Source organism: Ranitomeya variabilis, chromosome 5 (assembly GCF_051348905.1).
Source record: "Ranitomeya variabilis isolate aRanVar5 chromosome 5, aRanVar5.hap1, whole genome shotgun sequence".
In the NCBI taxonomy this organism is placed as follows: Eukaryota; Metazoa; Chordata; class Amphibia; order Anura; family Dendrobatidae; genus Ranitomeya; species Ranitomeya variabilis.
The window spans coordinates 51,027,566-51,053,073 of NC_135236.1; the positions used below are offsets into that span (position 1 = coordinate 51,027,566).

A 25,508-nucleotide genomic window follows, 5' to 3' on the forward strand; every position below is an offset into this window, starting at 1 on the left:
AGCTCTAGTGTAGGTGAGGTGGCAGCTCTGGTGTAGGTGAGGAGACAGCTTCGGTGTAGGTGAGGTGGCAGCTCTGGTGGTGGTGAGGCGGCAGCTCTGGTGGTGGTGAGGAGGCAGCTTTGGTGTAGGTGAGGTGGCAGCTCTGCTGGTGAGGAGGCAGCTTCGGTGTAGGTGAGGTGGCAGCTCTGCTGGTGGTGAGGAGGCAGCTTCGGTGTAGGTGAGGTGGCAGCTCTGGTGTAGGTGAGGTGGCAGCTTCGGTGTAGGGGAGGTGGCAGCTCCGGTGTAGGTGAGGTGGCAGCTCTGGTGTAGGTGAGGTGGCAGCTCTGGTGTAGGTGAGGAGACAGCTTCGGTGTTGGTGAGGTGGCAGCTCTGGTGTAGGTGAGGAGGCAGCTTCAGTGTAGGTGAGGTGGCAGCTCTGGTGTTGGTGAGCTGTCAGCTCTGGTGTAGGTGAGGTGTCAGCTCTGATGTAGGTGAGGTGTCAGCTCTGGTGTTGGTGAGGTGTCAGCTCTGGTGTTGGTGAGGTGGCAGCTCTGGTGTAGGTGAGGAGGCAGCTATGGTGTTGGTGAGACAGCTCTGGTGTGAGTGAGGTGGCAGCCCCAGTGTTGGTGAGGAGGCAGCTCTGTTGTAGGTGAGGTGGCAGCTCTAGTGCTGGTGAGGTGGCAGCTCTGGTACTGGTGAGGTGGCAGCTCTGGTGTAGGTGAGGTAGTAGCTCTGGTGTAGGTGAGGTAGTAGCTCTGGTGCTGGTGAGGTGGCAGCTCTGGTGCTGGTGAGGCAGCTCTGGTGTAGTTGAGGTGGCAGCTCTGGTGTTGGTGAGGTGGCAGCTCTGGTGTAGTTGAGGTGGCAGCTTCGGTGTAGGGGAGGTGGCAGCTCCGGTGTGAGGTGGCAGCTCTGGTGGTGGTGAGGCGGCAGCTCTGGTGGTGGTGAGGCAGCTTTGGTGTAGGTGAGGTGGCAGCTCTGGTGGTGGTGAGGCGGCAGCTCTGGTGAGGAGGCAGCTTCGGTGTAGGTGAGGTGGCAGCTCTGGTGTAGGTGAGGTGGCAGCTTCGGTGTAGGGGAGGTGGCACCTCAGGTGTAGGTGAGGAGACAGCTTCGGTGTAGGTGAGGTGGCAGCTTTGGTGTTGGTGAGGTGGCAGCTCTGGTGTAGGTGAGGAGGCAGCTTCAGTGTAGGTGAGGTGGCAGCTCTGGTGTTGGTGAGGTGTCAGCTCTGGTGTAGGTGAGGTGTCAGCTCTGATGTAGGTGAGGTGTCAGTTCTGGTGTTGGTGAGGTGGCAGCTCTGGTGTTGGTGAGGTGGCAGCTCTGGTGTAGGTGAGGAGGCAGCTATGGTGTTGGTGAGGAGACAGCTCTGGTGTGAGGTGGCAGCCCCGGTGTTGGTGAGGAGGCAGCTCTGTTGTAGGTGAGGTGGCAGCTCTGGTGCTGGTGAGGTGGCAGCTCTGGTACTGGTGAGGTGGCAGCTCTGGTGGAGGTGAGGTAGTAGCTCTGGTGTAGGTGAGGTGGCAGCTCTGGTGCTGGTGAGGTGGCAGCTCTGGTGTAGTTGAGGTGGCAGCTCTGGTGTAGTTGAGGTGGCAGCTCTGGTGTAGTTGAGGTGGCAGCTTCGGTGTAGGGGAGGTGGCAGCTCCGGTGAAGGGGAGGTGGCAGCTCTGGTGGTGGTGAGGCGGCAGCTCTGGTGGTGGTGAGGAGGCAGCTTTGGTGTAGGTGAGGTGGCAGCTCTGGTGGTGGTGAGGCGGCAGCTCTGGTGGTGGTGAGGCAGCTTCGGTGTAGGTGAGGTGGCTGCTCTGGTGTAGGTGAGGTGGCAGCTTCGGTGTAGGTGAGGTGGCACCTCTGGTGTAGGTGAGGTGGCAGCTCTGGTGTAGGTGAGGATACAGCTTCGGTGTAGGTGAGGTGGCAGCTATGGTGTTGGTGAGGAGACAGCTATGGTGTGAGTGAGGTGGCAGCCCCAGTGTTGGTGAGGAGGCAGCTCTGTTGTAGGTGAGGTGGCAGCTCTGGTGCTGGTGAGGTGGCAGCTCTGGTACTGGTGAGGTGGCAGCTCTGGTGTAGGTGTGGTAGTAGCTCTGGTGTAGGTGAGGTAGCTCTGGTGCTGGTGAGGTGGCAGCTCTGGTGCTGGTGAGGCAGCTCTGGTGTAGTTGAGGTGGCATCACTGGTGTTGGTGAGGTGGCAGCTCTGGTGTAGTTGAGGTGGCAGCTCCGGTGTAGGGGAGGTGGCAGCTCCGGTGTAGGTGAGGTGGCAGCTCTGGTGGTGGTGAGGCGGCAGCTCTGGTGGTGGTGAGGAGGCAGCTTTGGTGGTGGTGAGGAGGCAGCTTTGGTGTAGGTGAGGTGGCAGCTCTGGTGGTGGTGAGGCGGCAGCTCTGGTGGTGGTGAGGAGGCAGCTTCGGTGTAGGTGAGGTGGCAGCTCTGGTGTAGGTGAGGTGGCAGCTCCTGTGTAGGTGAGGTGGCACCTCTGGTGTAGGTGAGGTGGCAGCTCTGGTGTAGGTGAGACAGCTTCGGTGTAGGTGAGGTGGCAGCTCTGGTGTTGGTGAGGAGGCAGCTATGGTGTTGGTGAGGAGACAGCTATGGTGTGAGTGAGGTGGCAGCCCCAGTGTTGGTGAGGAGGCAGCTCTGTTGTAGGTGAGGTGGCAGCTCTGGTGCTGGTGAGGTGGCAGCTCTGGTACTGGTGAGGTGGCAGCTCTGGTGTAGGTGTGGTAGTAGCTCTGGTGTAGGTGAGGTAGCTCTGGTGCTGGTGAGGTGGCAGCTCTGGTGCTGGTGAGGCAGCTCTGGTGTAGTTGAGGTGGCATCACTGGTGTTGGTGAGGTGGCAGCTCTGGTGTAGTTGAGGTGGCAGCTTCGGTGTAGGGGAGGTGGCAGCTCCGGTGTAGGTGAGGTGGCAGCTCTGGTAGTGGTGAGGAGGCAGCTTTGGTGTAGGTGAGGTGGCAGCTCTGGTGGTGGTGAGGCGGCAGCTCTGGTGGTGGTGAGGAGGCAGCTTCGGTGTAGGTGAGGTGGCAGCTCTGGTGGTGGTGAGGCGGCAGCTTCGGTGTAGGTGAGGTGGCAGCTCTGGTGTTAGTGAGGTGGCAACGAGGGCATTGCAGGCAGTAAGCTGTTCTAAAGAAATGGGTTTTCAAGTTCTGTCTGAAAGTTCAGAATGTGGTGGATAATCGGACGTGTTGGGGCGAAGGATTAGAGGATGGTTGATACTTGGGAGAAGTTTTGCAGGTAACTGGATGCAGAGGAGAGGTGGTCTTGGGAGGACCAGAAATTACATGGTGGAAGATATCGGGAGTAGAGATGGGCAAACCCGAACAGTAAAGATCAGGGTTGGTACCTAACACATACTGTTCGGATTTGGCACCCCGAAAATTGGGTGCTTTTCATGATGTCACCTGCATGACAGCACGAGAAACACCGGCTGCTCTGATCGGCGGTAAGATTATTACGGATGGTCAGAGCTCTAGCAGCTGTGACCGGTGGTAAAAAGTTTACTTCCGGTCACAGAGGAGTCGTCGACTGATGAGAGTTCTATTCCCATCAACCTACGCCTGCTGCCGATAAGAACAGCAGGAGCAAGCAGAGGTTGATGGGAGTATTCATCAGCAGGCATCTGCACTATAAATAAAAATGTTAAAAAATGGTGTGGGTTCTCCTTTATTTTTGATTATCAGCATGGCATGTACAGGGTGGAGCTCAGTTAAGACATGACTGAGCATATTCAGGGTGGAGCTTGGTTGTCACATGACTGAGCATTTTCAGGGTGGGGCTTGGCTGTCACATGACTGTGAGCATGTTCAGGGTGGAGGTTAGTTGTCACATGACTGAGCATATTCAGGGTGGAGATTGGTTGTCACATGACTGAGCATGTTCAGAGTGGAGCTTAGTTGTCACATGACTGAGCATATTCAGGGTGGAGATTGGTTGTCACATGACTGAGCATGTTCAGAGTGGAGCTTAGTTGTCACATGACTGAGCATATTCAGGGTGGAGATTGGCTGTCACATGACTGTGAGCATGTTCAGGGTGGAGCTTAGTTGTCACATGACAGCATATTCAGGGTGGAGCTTGGTTGTCACATGACTGAGCATATTCAGGGTGGAGCTTAGTTGTCACATGACTGTCAGCATATTCAGGGTGGGGCTTAGTTGCCACACAGGTTCCCAGCAGTTTCCCTGCAATTAGTCCCAGGTGTTAACACGGTTTCATCATCATGACAGCACCATCTTCCCCAGAGGTGTATCTAGGCTTCCTGGCACCCGGGGCAAAAACTCAGTATAGCACCCCCCTCAATCACATATGCGATTTGCACACTTAGTCATGTACCGACGAGCTCCTCTCCCTAATGCTCTCAATGTTCAGTGAAAAACTGAGAGAAGCTCCTTGTCACAGGACCATGAGTATGAGTGAAGTGTCCATGTGACGACTACTGGAACCTGCAGAGCTGAATCCTGACATCGCAGCTTCTGAATGCTCACAACTAATGCACTGCACACTTTTAGGATTCTCCCTTGCCGGTGGTAAGGGTGGACGTCATGTCAGCACAAGCATGTGATTTGTATACTTCTGGCCACATTCCGACTAGACGTGCCCGGCCTTGCTCAGTTCATTTTCACTGAGTGAGGCCACACATGTCTAGTCAGCACGTGACCGCATGTATGTAAATCACGAGAGAATCCTGACAGCGTGCAGTGCGCAGTGAGAATTCAGAAGTCTGCCAACCAGGACAACCCCTTTAATGCTCCTAACATAAATAAAAACATGAGAATTAATCAGTATCACAAATAACATTTACATCCAGGTACCTTATAGATGACGTCGCCTCTGGAGCCGTTCTTCTTTTCTTCATCTTGTCCAGACCCCATGATGAATCTTCTCTTCCACAGCCGTCTCTGCAGACTTCCGTCTTCTCTGGTCTCCTGCAGCGCATCCCCACACGACACCCTGAGGCTATGTTCACACTTTGCGGTTTTTGCTGCGGATCCGCATCAGTTTTCCATGCAGGGTACAGTACAATGTTACCCTATGGAAAACTAAAACCGCTGTGCCCACTTTGCGTTTTTCCGCAGGAAAATCCGCGCTGATTTTCTGCGGAAAAAAAGAAGTACCATGTCAATTCTTTCTGCGGATTCCGCAGCGGTTTTCCACCTGCACCAATAGGAAAGTGCAGTTGGAAAACCGCAGTGGAATCCGCAGTAGAAACCGCACAAAAAACCGCAGTGAAAATCACCGCGGTTTTGCACTGCGGTTTTTGCAAATCCGCTGTGGAAAAATCCGCAGTGGAATCTGCAAAGTGTGAACATGCCCTTAAAGATTGCAATGTTATTCTATTAAATATCTGCCCTACGCTGAGCCCCTGAATAATTGCTCCTCACTATATTGTCTGCACAAAATATGACCCCACACTTATGGTACATGCTCTTCACACTGTCTCCTCCCTATAGGGCCCAGTCTCTACACTGTACTCTCTCATCAGTCACCCTCCTTGGTATACTGTTCCCTCCTGGCTGTGCCCTTACACTGTGCCCCAATGCTACACCCCCACTACTCAGTCTCTATTCTGTGCCCACTCACTTTTCTCCCCCTCCCTCCTCATACGGTCTCCTCTCACAGCCCCTCTGTTCACCATGTCTCCTCATATATTGACCCTCTAACTCTCTATACTGCTTGTTCACACATACCACCGACTCCACATACTGTGTCTGTCGACATCCCATCACCCTCACTCCCCATACTGTGTCCACATACATTTTTCCCATCGCTACTCATACTGTATCCGCATACATTCCCGTTCGCTCCCCATACTGTCTGCACCCATCCCCAATACTGTTTCCTCATGCATACCCCCCAATCCTCCATACTATTTCCTCATACATGCTCCCCCACTGTTTCCTCATACGTGCCATACATCTCCCCCTTTTCTCCTCATTTTGTGTCCTCAAATCCCCCCATACATTAAATCTCCCCATCCCCATTTGACAGTCGGCACAGAGAACAGCCGACTCCCAGACCGTGGGGCGGCAGAATGCAGCCGCCGGAGGGAAACACTGCGGACCGCCGCATTAGGCGGCCCGACTGAGCCCCCCTGCCGACTGCACATGGGGCACCCAGATACACCTCTGATCTTCCCCAGAGGGATCAACAAACACCAATTGAAGAGTTAGAGCAGTGAGTGAGTCACTGTTCTTGAAAACCCTTAGGGTATGTGCAAACTGCGGATTTCGCTGCGGAACCGCAGCTGTTTCCCATGAGTTTACAGTACCATGTAAAGCTATGGAAAATGAAATCCGCAGTGCACATGCTGCGGAAAAAAACGCGTGGAAACGCAGCGGTTTATATTCCGCAGCATGTCAATTCTTTGTGCGGATTCCGCTGCGGGTTTACACCTGCTCCAATAGAAATCTGCAGGTGAAAACCCGCAGAGGAAACCGCAATAGAAACCGCGATAAATCCGCAGTAAAAACCGCAATGGAACTTGCAGCGTGGGCACATGGCCTTAATGTACAAAACTGACAACGCCGCTTGGAATAGGCCCCAATGCCTATTATGCCCTTTTTGTCTCTGTATTTCCCTGTATTCTGCCTAGCAGTCTCTGTATTTTATTGTCTATTTTAATTTAAATTGTCTATTTTAATTTAAAGAAAATGTTATTTTAGGACAATACTCTGAGCTACTTGGTTCTACTATTCTCAGTTTCTACAGTTGTATGAAGCCTAGAAGAATTACTCACGATTTGGATGACACCGAATGCATATGGCGTGTGCAGAACACTTAGGCGCGGGAGCTCATCCCAGCGACATTGTGAGGAGCCTGGTGGGGTCAAAACGTTCTATGTAACTGTCACATTGTCATAGCCCCGTTTGCATGTCTGCATATATCTGCTTTCATGGCTATAAAACTACTCTGCATCACCTGATATAAGAATGTGCGGTGAATTTATCCTGCCTTAGTCAAGAGGTCACATATCCCGTTGCATCAGCATCTCGCTATATGACCACATGCACGCCAATCTTCTGATATTTACTCCTACCCTGAATGTGCGCCGTTTGCTTCTCTCCCAGTAATACAGGCTGGATGCAAGATCTGTGTCCCTCTCAGTAATACAGGCTGGATGCAAGATCTGTGTCCCTCTCAGTAATACAGGCTGGATGCAAGATCTGTGTCCCTCTCAGTAATACAGGTAGGATGTCAGATCTGTGTCTCTCAGTAATACAGGTAGGATGTCAGATCTGTGTCTCTCAGTAATACAGGTAGGATGTCAGATCTGTGTCTCTCAGTAATACAGGCTAGATTGAGATATGTGTCTCTCAAAGTCATACAGGCTGAATGTGAGTGGAGTCTACTCTCCTAGTAATACAGGCTGAATGTGAGATCTGTGCCTCTCTCCCAGTAATACAGGCTGGATGCAAGATCTGTGTCTCTCTCTGTAATACAAGCTGGATGTGAGCTGTGTCTACTCTCCCATTAATACAGGCTGAATGTGAGCTGTCTCTCTCAGTAATACATATATAAGAAAAAACCTGGCACTCAACTTATATATAGGCGGTTTATTATTCAAGTAACAAATGTTTTTTTGCACGCCTCTCTCAGTAATACAAGTTGGATGTGATATCTGTGTCTCTCTCCCAGTAATATAGGCTGAATGTGAGATCTGTGTCTCTCTCCCAGTAATACAGGCTGAATGTGAGATCTGTGTCTCTCTCCAAGTAATACAGGCTGGATGTGAGATCTGTCTCTCTCTCCCAGTAATACAGGCTGGATGCAAGATCTGTGTCTCTCAGTAATACAGGCTGGATGCAAGATCTGTCTCTCTCTCAGTAATACAGGCTGGATGTGAGATCTGTGTCTCTCTCAGTAATACAGGCTGGGTGTGAGATCTGTGTCTCTCAGTAATACAGGTTAGATGTGAGATATGTCTCTCAGTCATACAGGCTGAATGTGAGTGGAGTCTACTCTCCCAGTAATACAGGCTGAATGTAATATCTGTGTCTCAGTAACACAAGCTGGATGTGATATCTGTCTCTCTCTCCCAGTAATATAGGCTGAATGTGAGATCTGTGTCTCTCTCCCAGTAATACAGGCTGAATGTGAGATCTGTGTCTCTCTCCAAGTAATACAGGCTGGATGTGAGATCTGTCTCTCTCTCCCAGTAATACAGGCTGGATGCAAGATCTGTGTCTCTCAGTAATACAGGCTGGATGCAAGATCTGTCTCTCTCTCAGTAATACAGGCTGGATGTGAGATCTGTGTCTCTCTCAGTAATACAGGCTGGGTGTGAGATCTGTGTCTCTCAGTAATACAGGTTAGATGTGAGATATGTCTCTCAGTCATACAGGCTGAATGTGAGTGGAGTCTACTCTCCCAGTAATACAGGCTGAATGTAATATCTGTGTCTCAGTAACACAAGCTGGATGTGATATCTGTCTCTCTCTCCCAGTAATATAGGCTGAATGTGAGATGTGTCTCTCTCCCAGTAATATAGGCTGGATGTGAGATCTGTCTCTCTCCCAGTAATACAGGCTGAATGTGAGATGTCTCTCTCCCAGTAATATAGGCTGAATGTGAGATCTGTGTCTCTCTCCCAGTAAGGGCTGTCCCACACGTCCAGATAATTCCGGTACCGGAATAAATCGGTACCGGAGTTATCCGTGTCCGTGTGCCTGGCAACTCACGGAGGCCATACCTGCGGCACACGTGTGCCGCCCGTATGGCGAGTGGGTACCACACGGAGCGTGTGGTACCCACTCTGCATGGTGCTGAAGCTGCGATTCATATCCTCTCTGCAGTAACGTTTGCTGCAGAGAAAATATGAAGAATAGTGTTAAAAATAAAGATTTAGGTGTCCGCCGCCCCCCCACCCCCTGTGCGCCCCCCCGCTGGTCAGAAAATACTTACCCGGGTCCCCCGTCGGCTGTCGCTCCTTCTTGGTCTTGCCGCGGCTTCTCCTGCATGCGGTCACGTGGGCCCGATCATTTACAGTCATGAATATGTGGCTCCACCTCCCATAGGGGCGGAGCCGACTATTCATGATTGTAATTGATCGGCCCCACGTGACCGCATACAGTAGGACGCGCGGCCAGACCAGGAAGGCGCGACAGCCGACGGGGGACCCGGATAAGTATTTTCTGACCAGCGGGGGGGCGCACAGGGGGTGGGAGGGCGGCGGACACCTAAATCTTTATTTTTAACACTATTCTTCATATTTTCTCTATAGCAAACGCTGCTACAGGGAAGATATGAATACCGGCTTCAGCACCATGTGGGGGGGACAGCGCTTACTGTAGCGCTGTCTCCTGCACGCACACGGACCCCAGACGGAGAATGTCCGTGTGAGGTGCGTGTTTTACGCGGACCCATTGACTCTATTGGGTCCGTGTAAAACGTGCGCTCCCACGAACACTGACATGTCTCCGTGTTTGGCACACGGAGACACGGTCCGCAAAAAATCAATGACATCTGCACAGATGCATTGATTTTTATGGGTCTACGTGTGTCAGTGTCTCCGGTACGTGAGGAAACTGTCACCTCACGTACCGGAGCCACTGACGTGTGAAACCGGCCTAATACAGGCTGGATGCAAGATCTGTCTCTCTCTCAGTAATACAGGCTGGATGTGAGATCTGTGTCTCTCAGTAATACAAGCTGGATGTGATATATGTCTCTCTCCCAGTAATATAGGCTGAATGTGAGATCTGTATCTCTCTCCCAGAAATATAGGCTGAATGTGAGCTGTGTCTCTCTCAGTAATACAAGCTGGATGTGATATCTGTGTCTCTCTCCCAGTAATATAGGCTGAATGTGAGATCTGTGTCTCAGTAATACAGGTTAGATGTGAGATCTGTGTCTCTCAAAGTCATACAGGCTGAATGTGAGTGGAGTCTACTCTCCCAGTAATACAGGCTGAATGTGAGATCTGTGTCAGTAATACAAGCTGGATGTGATATCTGTGTCTCTCTCCCAGTAATATAGGCTGAATGTGAGCTGTGTCTCTCTCCCAGTAATATAGGCTGAATGTAAGATCTGTGTCTCTCTCCCAGTAATATAGGCTGAATGTGAGATCTGTGTCTCTCCCAGTAATACAGGCTGGATGCAACATCTGTGTGTCTCTCTGTAATACAAGCTGGATGTGATCTTTGTCTACTCTCCCAGTAATATAGGCTGAATGTGAGATCTGTGCCTCCATCACAGTAATACAGGCTGGATGCAACATGTGTCTCTCTCTGTAATACAAGCTGGATGTGATCTTTGTCTACTCTCCCAGTAATACAGGCTGAATGTGAGATCTGTGCCTCTCAGTAATACAGGCTGGATGTGAGCACTGTAACTCTCTCAGTAATAAAAACTGGATTTGAACACTGTGTGACTCGCTCTATAATATAGGCTGTCAGCTTATTGAATATTTTCCCACTAATATAGGCTGGATTTGAGCTGTCTTTCTCCAAGCAGTACAGGCTGAATGTGTGCCATGTGTGTACTTAGGGTCTTCTTTAGCTATATGGTCAGTGCTGCACTTATTTCCTCCAGCCTATCTTCCATGGCTTTCCGAGACATGTAAATACTTTTGCCCATCTTCACCGCAGCTCTGCATCTATCCCAATTCCTGCTGCTGGGAGCTCCCATAGATGTGTAACATTTTTGCACTGGACTCTGCTAGACCTGCAGCTTACAGACACACTGCTGCAGCAAAAAGGTAGAAATATTTTAATGAAGACTATTTAGAAAGTGTACTAATTTTGCATCTTGGAAAGAAAAAAACAAACAAAAAAAATCCTGTGTGAGGGTTTAGACGAGCATCGATCGCCTATATACAAGTTGCTCGCTGCTCATCTGAGAGCCCATTCACACAGATGGACAAACGGCACAGGGACAGATCGCTCGTTAATATGCACAATAGATCCTATGTACATGGAGTAACGTGTTGCCGACAACAATGGATCTTGGGCACTAACGATCAGCCTGGTTCACCAGCAGGTTTACACGGGCCAAGGATCAGAGGGAGGTGTTTAAAGCTCTTTCGACAATCATCGGCCTGTATAATCGGACCCTCCTGCCCGTTTCAGGCGCCTATACTGGGGAATACTGGGGACCAGACCTAGGACATTCACGGAGGTCGGACAACCGTAATGAACCCACACGCTTCGTACCTCACGGTCTGCTTTATTAAAAAAAAAAAAAGTCACTTTTACATCAAAGTGTAACAGATCGTTGCTGTAAGTCACCGTTTTAATCTACAAAATAAAAAAAATTAAAGGAAAAAATCAACTTCTAGTTTTGTAACGTCTAACACTTCATGACTGATACGGTATATACAAGAGAAAATAGAAGGGGCTACGGCATCAGGTGGGGGCTTGTCGCACTGTATCCATGGCCGACCCCTCGTTAAAAGGGAACCCGTCAGTCAATTAACGCTGCCCGAACCAGACCTGGCAGTATGAATGCGAGTCTCCGAAATACTGCGATGTGTTTAGAGATCTGGCCAGGGACTATAAAGTGTTGTCTGTTGACTGACAGGGGCCTCCATTGTGTACAGCAGGAGACCTGTCAATCATCTGGACTAGTCAGGCTTTCCTCTAGTTCCGACAAGAAATAAACCTAAACCTACTGCCGCCCGTGACTTGGGCAGCGAGAATCCACCCACAGGTTCCCTTTAACATCATATATATTGTATTGTACATATTACAGCACCATCATGTGGTAGGACTAGGTTACTACACGTCACACTGGAGCTGCTGATACGCTTCATTCCTCGCAGTGGAGAAAGGGGGGGGGAGCTCCGACAACCGTATTAAAAAATAAAAATATGACACCCCACAGCGCCTGGACGGGGTCATCTCAGAAATGAGAAAAAAAAAAAGCCTGTAGCCATTAATTACACAATGGGTGGAGGCAACAAAAGCGGGGGCATTAATTAGACCGAGCCGAGGGAAGAGCATCCGGGGCCAAATACGACCCATGAAGAGCGACGCTGTTTTTAGGGACGTTTGCAAATACTTGGGGGCCCCAGAATCCAGAAACAGAGGGCGCCAGAGAACTGCTGCAAAAAAATAAAATAAAAAACCATTCACGTTTTGGCTTTACCGACCGTGTCGCCAACTGGGCCGAGATTAGGAAGAAGGGGCCTGGTCTAGGGGCCTGGAGAGTTCATTAGAATTTTCACCAAGGGATGTAAATTATAGCGGTAAATGGGGAACATTTCTCAGACTCGGGGTCAAGACTTTAGTGAAACACAACGGCCTTAATGATTTAGGCCCATAGTTTTAACAGACTGACATGCGCACTAGTCACATCCAGAGCTGCATCCAGGACCTGGCCCTGAAATGCAGCTTAACCCGGGGTGCACGGAGGTGGGTGCAGGGTAAAGCCCCAGCGCATAGTCATGTGACCTGCCCTACTCCAGTCACGTCCGAAGCTGCATCCAGGACCTGGCCCTGAAATGCAGCTTAACCCGGGGTGCACGGAGGTGGGTGCAGGGTAAAGCCCCAGCGCATAGTCATGTGACGTGACCTGCCCTACTCCAGTCACATCCGAAGCTGCATCCAGAACCTGGCCCTGTAATGCAGCTTAACCCGGGGTGCACGGAGGTGGGTGCAGGGTAAAGCTCCAGAGCATAGTCATGTGACCTGACCTACTCCAGTCACATCCAGAGCTGCACCCAGAACAGAGTCCCATAATGCATTGCGCCTTACATCTGCAGTGTCCAAGGCCAAGTATCCCGCTATTATAATCAATATAGGAGGGAAATAATAAGGAATTAAATCTAAAGCGCCCCCCCCCACACACCCAAAAATCACTGGTGTTTCCGCCCGGCTGGATTCCGCCACTAGCAGCCAAGGGTCCGCATTCATTCATAGTGAAGCCTTCGCCATCCTGATGCCACCAGGGGGCGCTCTAAACTTGTCCATGGGAAGTCAGGAGGGAAATATGGAGGGCATCTGGTGCAGACTGGTGAGATCGCCCTCCTGGCACGACGCTACTGGTTGGCGGCTTCACAGGCGTCGATCCAATCGCTATAGACATCCACCGGTTCTGACAGATCTGGGGAGAGGGGGGGGGCAGCGTTCAGGAAACACAATGGAAAAAATACAGGCAGCAAAAGACCCCACAGGAGAGGTTTGTTACCGACACCACCAAACGCAGAGGGGGAACCAAAATTGTTACATACTTCTTCCAGCTGAGGGCTGGTTACACAAGACAATCACCAGACTGACACACTGTAGCAAAAAACTGAAAAGAGAGTCGCTGATGAAGTCTAGAGGATACAACAGTAGCAAACCCTCAGCTGTGAAGACGCTGGATGGACGACCAACATGGCTGCTGGATCAGGGCCATGAAAATAATTCACAAGTGCTGGAGGAATGAGGCCCCCAGCGAGGTCCTGCGGTCTGGAGGGACGCGGGCCAATGAAAGGATACATGTTATGGGGGTCTGGAACTCCTCCAGGCAGACGGTGCAGGAGATGACCCCCGTGTTCCGCGCTCTGTCCCTGCGGGAAGAAGGAAACGAGAGTGACGATAATCCATCAGAGGTGACGAGGGTCCGAGTACTGGGGTCTCCTCCCCGGGGTACAGCACAGTTTTGCAAGAGACATTTTTTTACTTCCCCCATCGGTGGCGCTGTGTGACAGCGGGTGTTCTTGTGGGGGGCTTCAGTTTATAGCGACACCATTTCAGGGTCTATATGACATGCTGACCGCTTTGGGGCAGGTGCGACAACCGATTCTAGCATTTCATTAGTTTTCTGTTAAGGGGTTAAATAATTGTACATCTTGACAGAACAGACTTACAGACGTGGCGATGCCCCTGATGGAGCAGACGCCTGGGCCTGGCCAATGTACAGAGATGGGGCTGTGGTGCAAGCTCCTGCCTGCTCTATATTATTGCTGTGCGGGCAGTCGAGGGGGTTAAAGGAGAACTGGTCACCATGACTGTGCCTTGGTGAGACACTGGGAATCACATGATCACTCCCAGCCAGTCAGCTGCTTAGTAAAAGATCATGTGATGCACTTGGCGACTCCTGTTGCGTTGAGCGCATGTCACATGATCCTTTCCAAAGCTGGTGACAGGCTGAGAAGGATCATGTGACTCCCAGTACTGCCGCATAGTCGCAACAGGCATCACTTACATTTTTACGTCGCAGGATTTCTCGTGGTTGCAGAACGGACACGTGAACTGGGTGTCCAGATTTCCCGTCATCTTCTTCTTGGGTGGAGGCTTTCGCTTCGACTTTCTGCGTCCCATCTTCTACAACTACAAAGAAAGACGAGTGTTCAACTACAAGAACAACAACACTCAAAATCCCCCTCCACCCAGGCAAATATGCAACACCCGCTGGTGCTGCAGTCAGTCGGGACCCTAGGCGTTCGCCCATCAGCTGCTGGATTTTTGGGGGTGAGGCTGTACCTTACTTTGCCCCTACAGCAGTCAACATAAGTTGTAAGTGACTGGTCTCCTATCTGGCAGCTCTAATACAAGACCCCCAAAATGCCTGGCTGGGACCTCACTGGTTGGGGGGTGCTAGGAATGAGACATTCTGAAAGTTCTTATCCCTTTAAGGTCCAAAGTAAAGATCCTTAAAGGGGTTGTCCTAAAATTAACATATCCACAGCTCGGATGATAAATGTGGGATCACAGAGGTGGGTCTGACTGAAGGATCCCCCCCAAGATCATGGGTCAGCATGTGTGACCAGTGCTGCATTCACTTCTATGGGAGACGTGGTCGCACAGGCCCACAACAGCTTCCAATGGGACCCCCAGAGAACACCGAACCCCTTCTAGACTTTGGTCTGGTGCGGGTGTACGGTGCAGGCTCAGGATCAGTGTTCTACATGCAGCACAGGCCTCTAACGGTAGTGATCGGAGGTCGGTGCAATCACTGCCGTTTAACCACCTAAATGCCACTGTCCATGTATAGATGCGTCATTTTTGTGGCGTGATCCAGGCATGAAGGTCTCATTCTCCGGTGAGGATGCCGGCGGCAGAAATGTGGCAACGTCACTGCCCACGGTGAGCAGAATGCATCACCAGTTTCCCTGCAGCCATCTTTCTGAAGCTGCGGGCCGCCGGAGGCTTCATGAAAATGGCCGCCGAGATCTCAATCTGCACACAGGCGGCCCATGGCTTCAGAAAGCTGGCTGCAGGGAAACCGGTGATGCGCTCTGCTCACCGCGGACACCGGGGAAGCGGCGCTGCCACATTTCTGCTGCCGGCATACTGAAGAAGGGTCCCTGCTCAGGTGCACTCCGCACTGCCCACCGCCGCAGCATCGCCACACCTCTTCCGCCGCCGGCATCCCGAGGATGGGACCGTGCGCCAGCTCTGCCACACCACCGACACCGGACCCGCAGCATCACACCCCAGGACTGCGACATTGCCAACATTTTTTTTTTTTTCTCTCAAAAAAGAAAGCAGCACAAAAAACTGAAGAAAATAAGTGGACTTTATTGCTATATATATATATATATATATATATATATATATATATATATATAATTTAAATCACCCTCCTCCCCATTGAAACAGAAATTAACCCCTTAGTAACAGCCAATTTTGACCATGACCCGTTTCCCACATCTTCAGGTGCTTCTTAGAAATTAAGGCAAAAGTGGAATGAAAAAAACCAATAGGTACGATTCAGACGGAGCCCATCCCTATGAGGGAGAGGAGACACTTTGGACTCCGTTTGGTGCCTGCTCCGGTAGGATCCATCTTATTAGGTGTTCACAGAACTGTGGTCGTCCACACTTGTGCCCTAAAAAAACGCCCAAAATGATGGGACAGCGCGACAACAGAGACCAGATGGAGTCCAAAGAGTCTCCATTGGTCTCATAGGGAGTGGTTCCATTGGGGGTGTTGTCCAAATTGCACATTTCGGGAATTCACATGGAAACCCTTATGTAAGTGCTCAGCAGAGAGCGCAGGATAAATGTGACCCGAGCCTTACTGGGAACCGTGGGAGGCAGAATGAACAGAGACAGAAGTATAAAAACAGTTCTTATTGTACACCATTCCTCGCACGATATAAGTGATCAGGTGACTTTATTCGTCGGGTCGGTGACATTACGGGGATACCCATTTTATATCTTTTTTTATGCTTTGCTGCTTTTACAGACTGAAAAAAATAATTTTACAAAAATTAAATTTCTCTTTGCATCGTCATATTCTGAGAGCTGTAAACGTTATCTTTTTGCCGAAAGGCCCATATTAGGGGTTTTTTTTTTGCAGGACGGTTTATCATCCTCTTTTTTTGCTTTCTTACATATGACTTTTTGATCGCTTGTTATGCAGAGCTTTGTGTGACATTTTTGGAGTGGTTTTAATTCATTATTTCTCCGCCATATGGAATAAATAATGTCATGGTATTATACTAGTCTTTCGGGAGTGGCAATCTTTTTTTTTTTTTTTTTCACACACAGGCCGCATTTTCAGGCTTTTTTTTATGCTACACATTTTACTTAAGTTTTTTTTCGTAACCTTCGTCCCACTGCGGGACATGAACATTTCTTACTCTGATCTCATGCACTGTAATACTCACGTAGTGCGGCGCCCAAAATCCGGCGGTGACCGAGCCTGCGAGACCCTGCTCAGGGCTGGATCCACCAGGCCACCGTACCCTGGGGTCATCCGATGACCTCAAGGTGCCCATAGCAACTATCGTGACCTACCTACGATGATGGCGGAGGGGATTAATAAAGGGAGCCCTCCCCTTTATTAACCCTCTAGATGCCAGGTGTGATTGACAGCAGCGTCTAAGAGGGTGGATCACCCCCCCCCCCCGATTGGTTCCAAAACCCGTCATATATGGCTATGGGAACATACAGCTGTGGCACTCGGAAAAGGGGAGGGGAAAACAGTCAGAAAAGGGTTAAAGTCACTGTCCCCAGTATCCAGGACCGCCCCTGTGAGTCTCAGGCCTGTCACCTGCTGTCAGGTAATGGCTGAGGTCAGGGGTCCGCACGGCCGCCATGTGCTGGTGTACAAGGTGCCGGGAGAACGGTCATACACGTGATATCAGCAGCGATAATCACCTCTGATTTCCCGCCTGTTGCTTCGTGCCTCCTCCCTCCGCGTCTCAGATCAGCAATGAGCGTGGCCGGAAATCGGCTCTCAATCCCCCTCTTTGGCGACACTTCCTATTTCCGGTCAGTAGCCAATCAGATTATGCTAAACGCACATTGTCCCGCCTCCTCTTGTTTCCTATTGGACGACTCTGCGATGCGTTCCATTGGATGGAATAGTCGTTATGAATTGGGAAATGTGATTGGTTAAAAGACGGAAAGAAGCTGCAGCTGATTGGACGGAGATTACGTCAACGGTGTGCGACGTTGCTAAGCGTGACTGGTTGCTAGAGAGGCCTAGAGCATGAGGCCAGACCAGAGCTAGAGTGAAAATGTCAATTAGAGAAACCTCAAAGAATCATGAGAGGCGCCCTGATACCTGTGCAGGCTGCTGTTATCTGTTGTCAGTCACTATTGCATCAAGAGCTGAAGTCCTAGAGTCCTCTTTAATTGCCCCCATAAAGTATGATGCCTACAACAGTACCCCCAAACACAGTAAGATAGCCCCATGGTGAAGACCTCCAAATGCACAGTATAATGACTATACTGTACTCCCAAGGAAAGGCATGGTGACCCAAAAACAGTATGTTCCCCCATATGTGTCCCCCATACAGCCCTCCATGCAGTATAATGGCATACCTCCCAACTTTTGAAGATGGGAAAGAGGGACAAAGTTTGCGGCGCGCAAAGCGCGCCGCGGCAAATTTTAGGCCACGCCTCTGACCACACCCATTCATAATTAGTCACACCTATATCCACGTCCCAAGCACACCCATTTAGCACTGCTGATCACACTGTTTCATATACAATAGTTATAAACAAAAAAATATGGCCACACAGTGCTCCATACTGTATAATGGCCACACATGAGGCTCCATACTGTATAATGAACACACATGACGCTCCATACTGTATAATGGCTGCACATGATGCTCCATACTGTATAATGACCACACATGATGCTCCATACTGTATAATGGCCACACATGAGGCTCCATACTGTATAATGAACACACATGATGCTCCATACTGTATAATGACCATTGGCCACACATGATGCTCCATACTGTAATGACCACACATGATGCCCCATACTGTATAATGGCCACACATGATGCTCCATACTGTATAATGGCCACACATGAGGCTCCATACTGTATAATGAACACACATGACGCTCCATACTGTATAATGGCTGCACATGATGCTCCATACTGTATAATGACCACACATGATGCTCCATACTGTATAATGGCCACACATGAGGCTCCATACTGTATAATGAACACACATGATGCTCCATACTGTATAATGACCATTGGCCACACATGATGCTCCATACTGTAATGACCACACATGATGCCCCATACTGTATAATGGCCACACATGATGCTCCATACTGTATAATGGCCACACATGAGGCTCCATACTGTATAATGAACACACATGACGCTCCATACTGTATAATGGCTGCACATGATGCTCCATACTGTATAATGACCACACATGATGCTCCATACTGTATAATGGCCACACATGAGGCTCCATACTGTATAATGAACACACATGATGCTCCATACTGTATAATGACCATTGGCCACACATGATGCTCCATACTGTAATGACCACACATGATGCCCCATACTGTATAATGGCCACACATGAGGCTCCATACTGTATAATGAACACACATGACGCTCCATACTGTATAATGGCTGCACATGATGCTCCATACTGTATAATGGCTGCACATGATGCTCCATACTGTATAATGAACACACATGACGCTCCATACTGTATAATGGCTGCACATGATGCTCCATACTGTATAATGACCGCACATGATGCTCCATACTGTATAATGACCGCATGCATACTGTATAATGGCCGCACATGATGCTCCATACTGTATAATGAACGCACATGATGCTCCATACTGTATAATGACCGCACATGATGCTCCATATTGTATAATGACCGCACATGATGCTCCATACTGTATACTGGCTGCACATGATGCTCCATACTGTATAATGACCGCACATGATGCTCCATATTGTATAATGACCACACATGATGCTCCATACTGTATACTGGCTGCACATGATGCTCCATACTGTATAATGACCACACATGATGCTCCATACTGTATACTGGCTGCACATGATGCTCCATATTGTATAATGACCGCACATGATGCTCCATACTGTATAATGACTGCACATGATGCTCCATACTGTATAATGACCCCACATGATGCTCCATACTGTATTATGGCCACAGTTCTCCATACTGTATAATGACATACAGGCACGCAGCTCACACACATGCAGCATCACACACACAGTATCACACATACACACGCAGCATCACAAACGCAGCTCACAAACACATGCAGCTTTGACACAAATGCATCACACATGCAGCCATCACACACACACACAGCCATCACACACACACGCAGTCATCACACACACACACGCAGCCATCACACACACACACACAGCCATGACACACACACGCAGTCATCACACACACACGCAGTCATCACACACACACGCAGTCATCACACACACGCAGCCATCACACACACACACGCAGCCATCACACACACACACGCAGCCATCACACACACATGCAGCCATCACACACACACACACACGCAGCCATCACACACACACACACACACGCAGCCATCACACACACACACACGCAGCCATCACACACACACACACGCAGCCATCACACACACACACACACGCAGCCATCACACACACACGCAGCCATCACACACATGCAGCCATCGCACACACACGCAGCCATCACACACACACACACGCAGCCATCACACACACACACACGCAGCCATCACACACATGCAGCCATCACACACACACGCAGCCATCACACACACCCAGCCATCACACACACCCAGCCATCACACACACACACACCCAGCCATCACACACACACACACACCCAGCCATCACACACACACACTCAGCCATCACACACACACACCCATCACACACACACACCCATCACACACACACACCCAGCCATCACACACACACACACACCCATCACACACACCCAGCCATCACACACACCAGATACCTCATACACACATGACACACACACAAATGCAGCATCACACATCTCACACACACACACACCCATCACACACACACACCCATCACACACACCAGATACCTCATACACACATGACACACACACAAATGCAGCATCACACATCTCACACACACACACACATCACACACACACAATCTCCTCTGTGGTGCAGGGGCGGCTGATCTGTCCATGTGCACTGCAGCTCTTCAGTTTCTCCGGCTGCTCACAGCTCTGCACTGTCCCGGCACCTCCCCCGTCTCTCCTTCTCTGCCGGGATAGCAGCTAAGAGCAGGAGACGCCAGAGCTCTGTGCACACACAGGAGGAAGTGAGTCGCTGACCTCTCATCTTGATCGCTGCTGGCTCTCTTCCTCAGCGTGGCAGCGCCGCACACACAGGGGGCGGGGGGGGGGGCGGGATCGGTCGGGAGGAGACCCAGCATGTATAAGAAAAAAAAAACAGCCACAAACCTAAGCTACTCAGGTGCCGCCCCCTGCATTGTCCCTGCCCTAGGCACGGGACATTAGTGTCCCGCCCGGGATCCCGGGGCTGGCTGTCAAAATCAGGACAGTCCCGCGGGATCCGGGACGGTTGGGAGGTATGTAAATGGGCCTAATAGCCCCACGCTCTATAATGGCCCACACTAGCCCTCCGCACAGTATTATGGACCCCACACAAACCTTTACACCCTATAATTGCATACAGTATAATGGCCCCCCAAATATAATGGCCGCACATAACCTTCCACATATAATAATAATAATCTTTATTTTTATATAGCACTAACATATTCCGCAGCGCTTTACAGTTTTGCACACATTATCACACATAGTATAATGCACCCCCCATAATCCTCCATATAGTATAATGCACTCCCCATGGTCCTCCATATAGTATGATGCACTCCCCATGGTCCTCCATATAGTATGATGCACTCCCCATGGTCCTCCATAGAATATAATGCACTCCCCATGGTGCTCCATACAATATAATGCACCCACCATGGTCCTCCATACTCTATTATGGCCACCAGTTACTGATTTAAATAAATATACACAATACTCACCTCTCCTCGTTCCACCCGATGCCCCAGTCTGCAGACTCAGAGAAGCGGGCGCGCTGTAATGAAGTTATCGCACCTGCTGCTCTGACATGTCAGACGCCGAAGAAGCATGATGGGGGTGGAAGCGTCAGCTGACACTCCCTCCATCATCATTGCTCGTGCTGACAGCTGGAGCCCCCCATCCAGCATGAGCATTTATGATGGAGGAGGAAGCGTCAGCTGATGCTTTCATCCCAATCGTTCTGCGCTGCCGGGTGGAGGGGGCCCTGTGCGGGCGCTAACAGCGGGTCCCGACGGCTCACAGGCCCCATTGCAGTGGCGTGGCCTGCTGCCATAGGTGGTACACCACTGGTCCTAGAGAGTTGAAACCTGGTTTAAAACCTTCAGAAGCGCCTGGTTTGCCTACATTCCAAATTTGGTGCAGATTGGTCCAGACACCAGTCGTTTGACCATGCATAAAGAACCGATAACAGAAATTAGTTTATATATATATGCAGCGCCCCAGAGTCCTGGTTGTTGCAGTACTGATGCTCCGCCGCTAAGGGGAGTGATGTTACGTCTGATGGCACTGAAGGAGTTCACCTGACCAGATATCACAGACACCAATACACTTCTCAGTCTGGCCTCCAGGGGGAGCTAAGGGTGCTATGTATTAGGCCACTCCTCACACTTGGGTAAAACTGGGGGTTAGATAGGAAGTTAGAGAGAAGCTGACTGGGTTGGAACCAGGCAACATCCTGTGGCAGAGGGTGTTGCAGGGGAAGATTCAGGGGGGTCCCTGTCAGGGGTGGGATCCTGACAGAGGCCTAGCGAACAGAAAGAACGTTACGGGACCGCGCTTGCACTTCATTGCGGCGGTACCCTAAGAAAGGACAAGAAGCGAGGTTTATTGTGAAGAGTGAGAAACGAGATCAACACAACAAGGAGATAACACCAGTAGGAGTCGTGCTGTAAGACCGAGGCAACATCCTACTGAGGCGCGTAGCCGGTGGCCGGAACGCCGAGGAAGTATTGAGCTCCAAGCTTTACTTCAAACCTACGGCAGGGCAGTCAGTTATAGGCGGGCTGTCTCACCCAAAATCACCTAAGCAGACACAGGGGGCAACATCTGGAGAGGGGCGACTCTAGGGTCCCGGAAGACCTCCGAGCCTACCCATCATACGGGTGCGTTCTAGCCATATCATCTGGGAGACGGAGAAGAACATCAGAATCAGTTGTGAGGGAACTTCAGAAACAGACACAACAGTTGTGGGGACTATCCCGTGGTGCTCAGCAGGGAAGGACCACAACACACAAGCGCTAGAAGGAAGGCACAGATTTCCACCTGCAAAGTGAACTCTGGAGGTGCCATCGGACAGGCCAGTCTCAGACAGCCCTGTTAACCGTACTCCGGATTGAGGATCCTGAAGCCTTCAGTAAAGAGGTAAAGAGACTGCAACCTTGTGTCCTCGTTATTCATCGCACCCTGCACCACACATTATCACTCTCAACTTCTACTGGACGCCCCTCAGCAGGGTCACGGACCGGGTCTAGCCACCGTGACAATCCCAGAACCGAGACAGAGAGGCCCGGTACCGGGTACCCCTCGGCCCTGCGACGGTGGGGGCGCTCTATATATATATATATATATATATATATATATATATATACATATATATATATATACACTCACCGGCCACTTTATTAGGTACACCTGTCCAACTTCTTGTTAACACTTAATTTCTAATCAGCCAATCACATGGCGGCAACTCAGTGCATTTAGGCATGTAGACATGGTCAAGACAATCTCCTGCAGTTCAAACCGAGCATCAGTATGGGGAAGAAAGGTGATTTGAGTGCCTTTGAACGTGGCATGGTTGTTGGTGCCAGAAGGGCTGGTCTGAGTATTTCAGAAACTGCTGATCTACTGGGATTTTCACGCACAACCATCTCTAGGGTTTACAGAGAATGGTCCGAAAAAGAAAAAAAATCCAGTGAGCGGCAGTTCTGTGGGCGGAAATGCCTTGTTGATGCCAGAGGTCAGAGGAGAATGGGCAGACTGGTTCGAGCTGATAGAAAGGCAACAGTGACTCAAATCGCCACCCGTTACAACCAAGGTAGGCCTAAGAGCATCTCTGAACGCACAGTGCGTCGAACTTTGAGGCAGATGGGCTACAGCAGCAGAAGACCACACCGGGTACCTCTCCTTTCAGCTAAGAACAGGAAACTGAGGCTACAATTTGTACAAGCTCATCGAAATTCGACAGTAGAAGATTGGAAAAACGTTGCTTGGTCTGATGAGTCTCGATTTCTGCTGCGACATTCGGATGGTAGGGTCAGAATTTGGCGTAAACAACATGAAAGCATGGATCCATCCTGCCTTGTATGGAGCATCTTTGGGATGTGCAGCCGACAAATCTGCGGCAACTGTGTGATGCCATCATGTCAATATGGACCAAAATCTCTGAGGAATGCTTCCAGCACCTTGTTGAATCTATGCCACGAAGAATTGAGGCAGTTCTGAAGGCAAAAGGGGGTCCAACCCGTTACTAGCATGGTGTACCTAATAAAGTGGCCGGTGAGTGTATATATATATATATACTGTAGTTTGAGAACCATAAGAGGCACCCCAAATTTTGGAGAGGAAAATAGAAAAAAAAAGTTTTAATAAAATGGTGGTGCGTCTTATAGTCCACTTTTACAGTACATTACCGGGGAAGGGGGAGCTGCCGTGGAGTGGGGTCCCTGGAAGTCTGGAGGCAGGGTCACTGCTGCTGAAGCTGGTGGTGGCAGCAGGGAGTGGGGCAATTCTGCTTGCTCCAGGCTGGTAAGAAGGGGTGTTCGGTGGTGCGAGGCTGCAGCGGGACCTGGACGTTTACAAAATGTCGGGAGTCTCTGCTTTTCCCATCTTTTTACTGAAGTGGACTTGGCAAAATGGGCGCCGGAGGCGGCACATGCACAGATTGAGATCTCCACCTTGCGGTAAACTACATTCGATTTATTAGACGCACCCCCCCGCTTTTCCTCAAAATTTTTGGGGAAAAGTGCATCATATAATCCTGAAAATACGGCATATACACACATTGTATCAACCGTTCCTGTTCATCATTTTAACTCCAATTAATAATTAATTTTTTTTATTTTAGGCATTATTCCTTTTTTGCCTTTGGTATTCGGTAATAAAATAAAAAAATGCTGTTTATTTTTGTTTTTAACCTTCTTTTGCACCTTTTCAGCATAAAAAGTTGTATGTTCTGCTAAAATATCACAAAATTTTGCGCAAATAATTCCAGAAGTACTTAAAATTACTTTAGGCTTCGCTCACATCTGGGTAAAAAAAGCGCTCTGATGTTGATCCAGAAAAGTAGGATGAGTGTCATGGGATTACACAGTGCATTTTTTCTAACTTAGCATCCGTATGATATCCTTATTCTATCTGTATGTAATGTGTTTCTAACATCATCTTTTATATTTTGTAATTATGTACCGTATATACTCGAAAATAAGACGAGGCACCTAATTTTACCACAAAAAAAATAGGAAAACTTACTGACTAGAGTATAAGCCTGGTATGCATTGTACCCTCATCCCTATCCTGGTGTGCATGGCTCCACATCCCTATCCTGGTCTGCATGGCTCCTCATCCCTATTCTGGTCTGCATGGCTCCACATCCCTATCCTGGTATGCATGGCTCCTCATCCCTATTCTGGTATGCATGGCTCCTCATCCCTAACCTAGTTTGCATGGCTCCTCATCCCTATCCTGGTATTCATTGTACCCTCATCCCTATCCTGATATGCATGGCTCTTCATCTCTATCTTTGTATACATGGCTCTTCATCCCTATCCATGATGCATGGTTCCTCATCCACTCACTCCTCATCTGCATGGCCTCCACTCACGTATCTTCCACCGGTTCCCTGTCTCGCCATGGTTTAAGCAGGTTTATGTGGTTTCCTTGGTAGGATTTCTTCAACCTGGCTGGTGGACCTCGTAGTTGACGTCACTCAGCTTTTCAACCACCTTGTATGGCCCCTGCCACTTGGACAGAAATTTACTTTCAACCGTAGGGATCAACATCAACACTCGCTCTCCAGGTCTAAACTGTCTCAGCCTTGCCGACCGATTGTAGGCCCTTGCCTGGGTTTCTTGTGCTTGAAGGAGGCTCTCTTTCACAATCGGCATCACCCTCGCTATCCTGTCCTGTATCTGGGCCACATGCTCGATGATACATCGGTGGGGTGTAACCTCTGCCTCCAAGGTCTCATTTGCAATATCTAGAATTCCCGAGGTTGTCATCCGTATAACAACTCGAACAGTGAGAACCCCGAAG

At 49.8% G+C, this 25,508-nt stretch overlaps 1 protein-coding gene across 1 annotated transcript; it reads right to left on the reverse strand.

Annotated features, from left to right (window-relative positions):
• Positions 1–11,091: 11,091 nt before the first annotated feature.
• Positions 11,092–17,096, reverse strand: ELOF1 (elongation factor 1). The gene is made up of 4 exons (XM_077261938.1): positions 16,974–17,096; positions 14,072–14,196; positions 13,363–13,433; positions 11,092–12,985 (listed from the first exon to the last, which is right to left on the reverse strand). The coding sequence occupies exons 2-4, from the start codon at positions 14,185–14,187 to the stop codon at positions 12,921–12,923; spliced, it is 252 nt and encodes an 83-aa protein (XP_077118053.1). The 5' UTR covers positions 14,188–14,196; positions 16,974–17,096; the 3' UTR covers positions 11,092–12,920.
• Between the last annotated feature and the right edge of the window lie 8,412 nt (positions 17,097–25,508).

What these genes read in the sequence shown, in the direction of transcription:
- ELOF1 (XM_077261938.1), bottom strand. Translation starts at nt 14,187, where the DNA reads ATGGGACGCAGAAAGTCGAAGCGAAAGCCTCCACCCAAGAAGAAGATG. An exon ending in AAATCCTGCGACGTAAAAAT is followed by an intron (nt 13,434 to 14,071) that starts GTAAGTGATGCC and finishes TTCTTCCCGCAG; the next exon opens with GGACAGAGCGCGGAACACGG. An exon ending in GTTCCAGACCCCCATAACAT is followed by an intron (nt 12,986 to 13,362) that starts GTATCCTTTCAT and finishes CCCTCTCCCCAG; the next exon opens with ATCTGTCAGAACCGGTGGAT.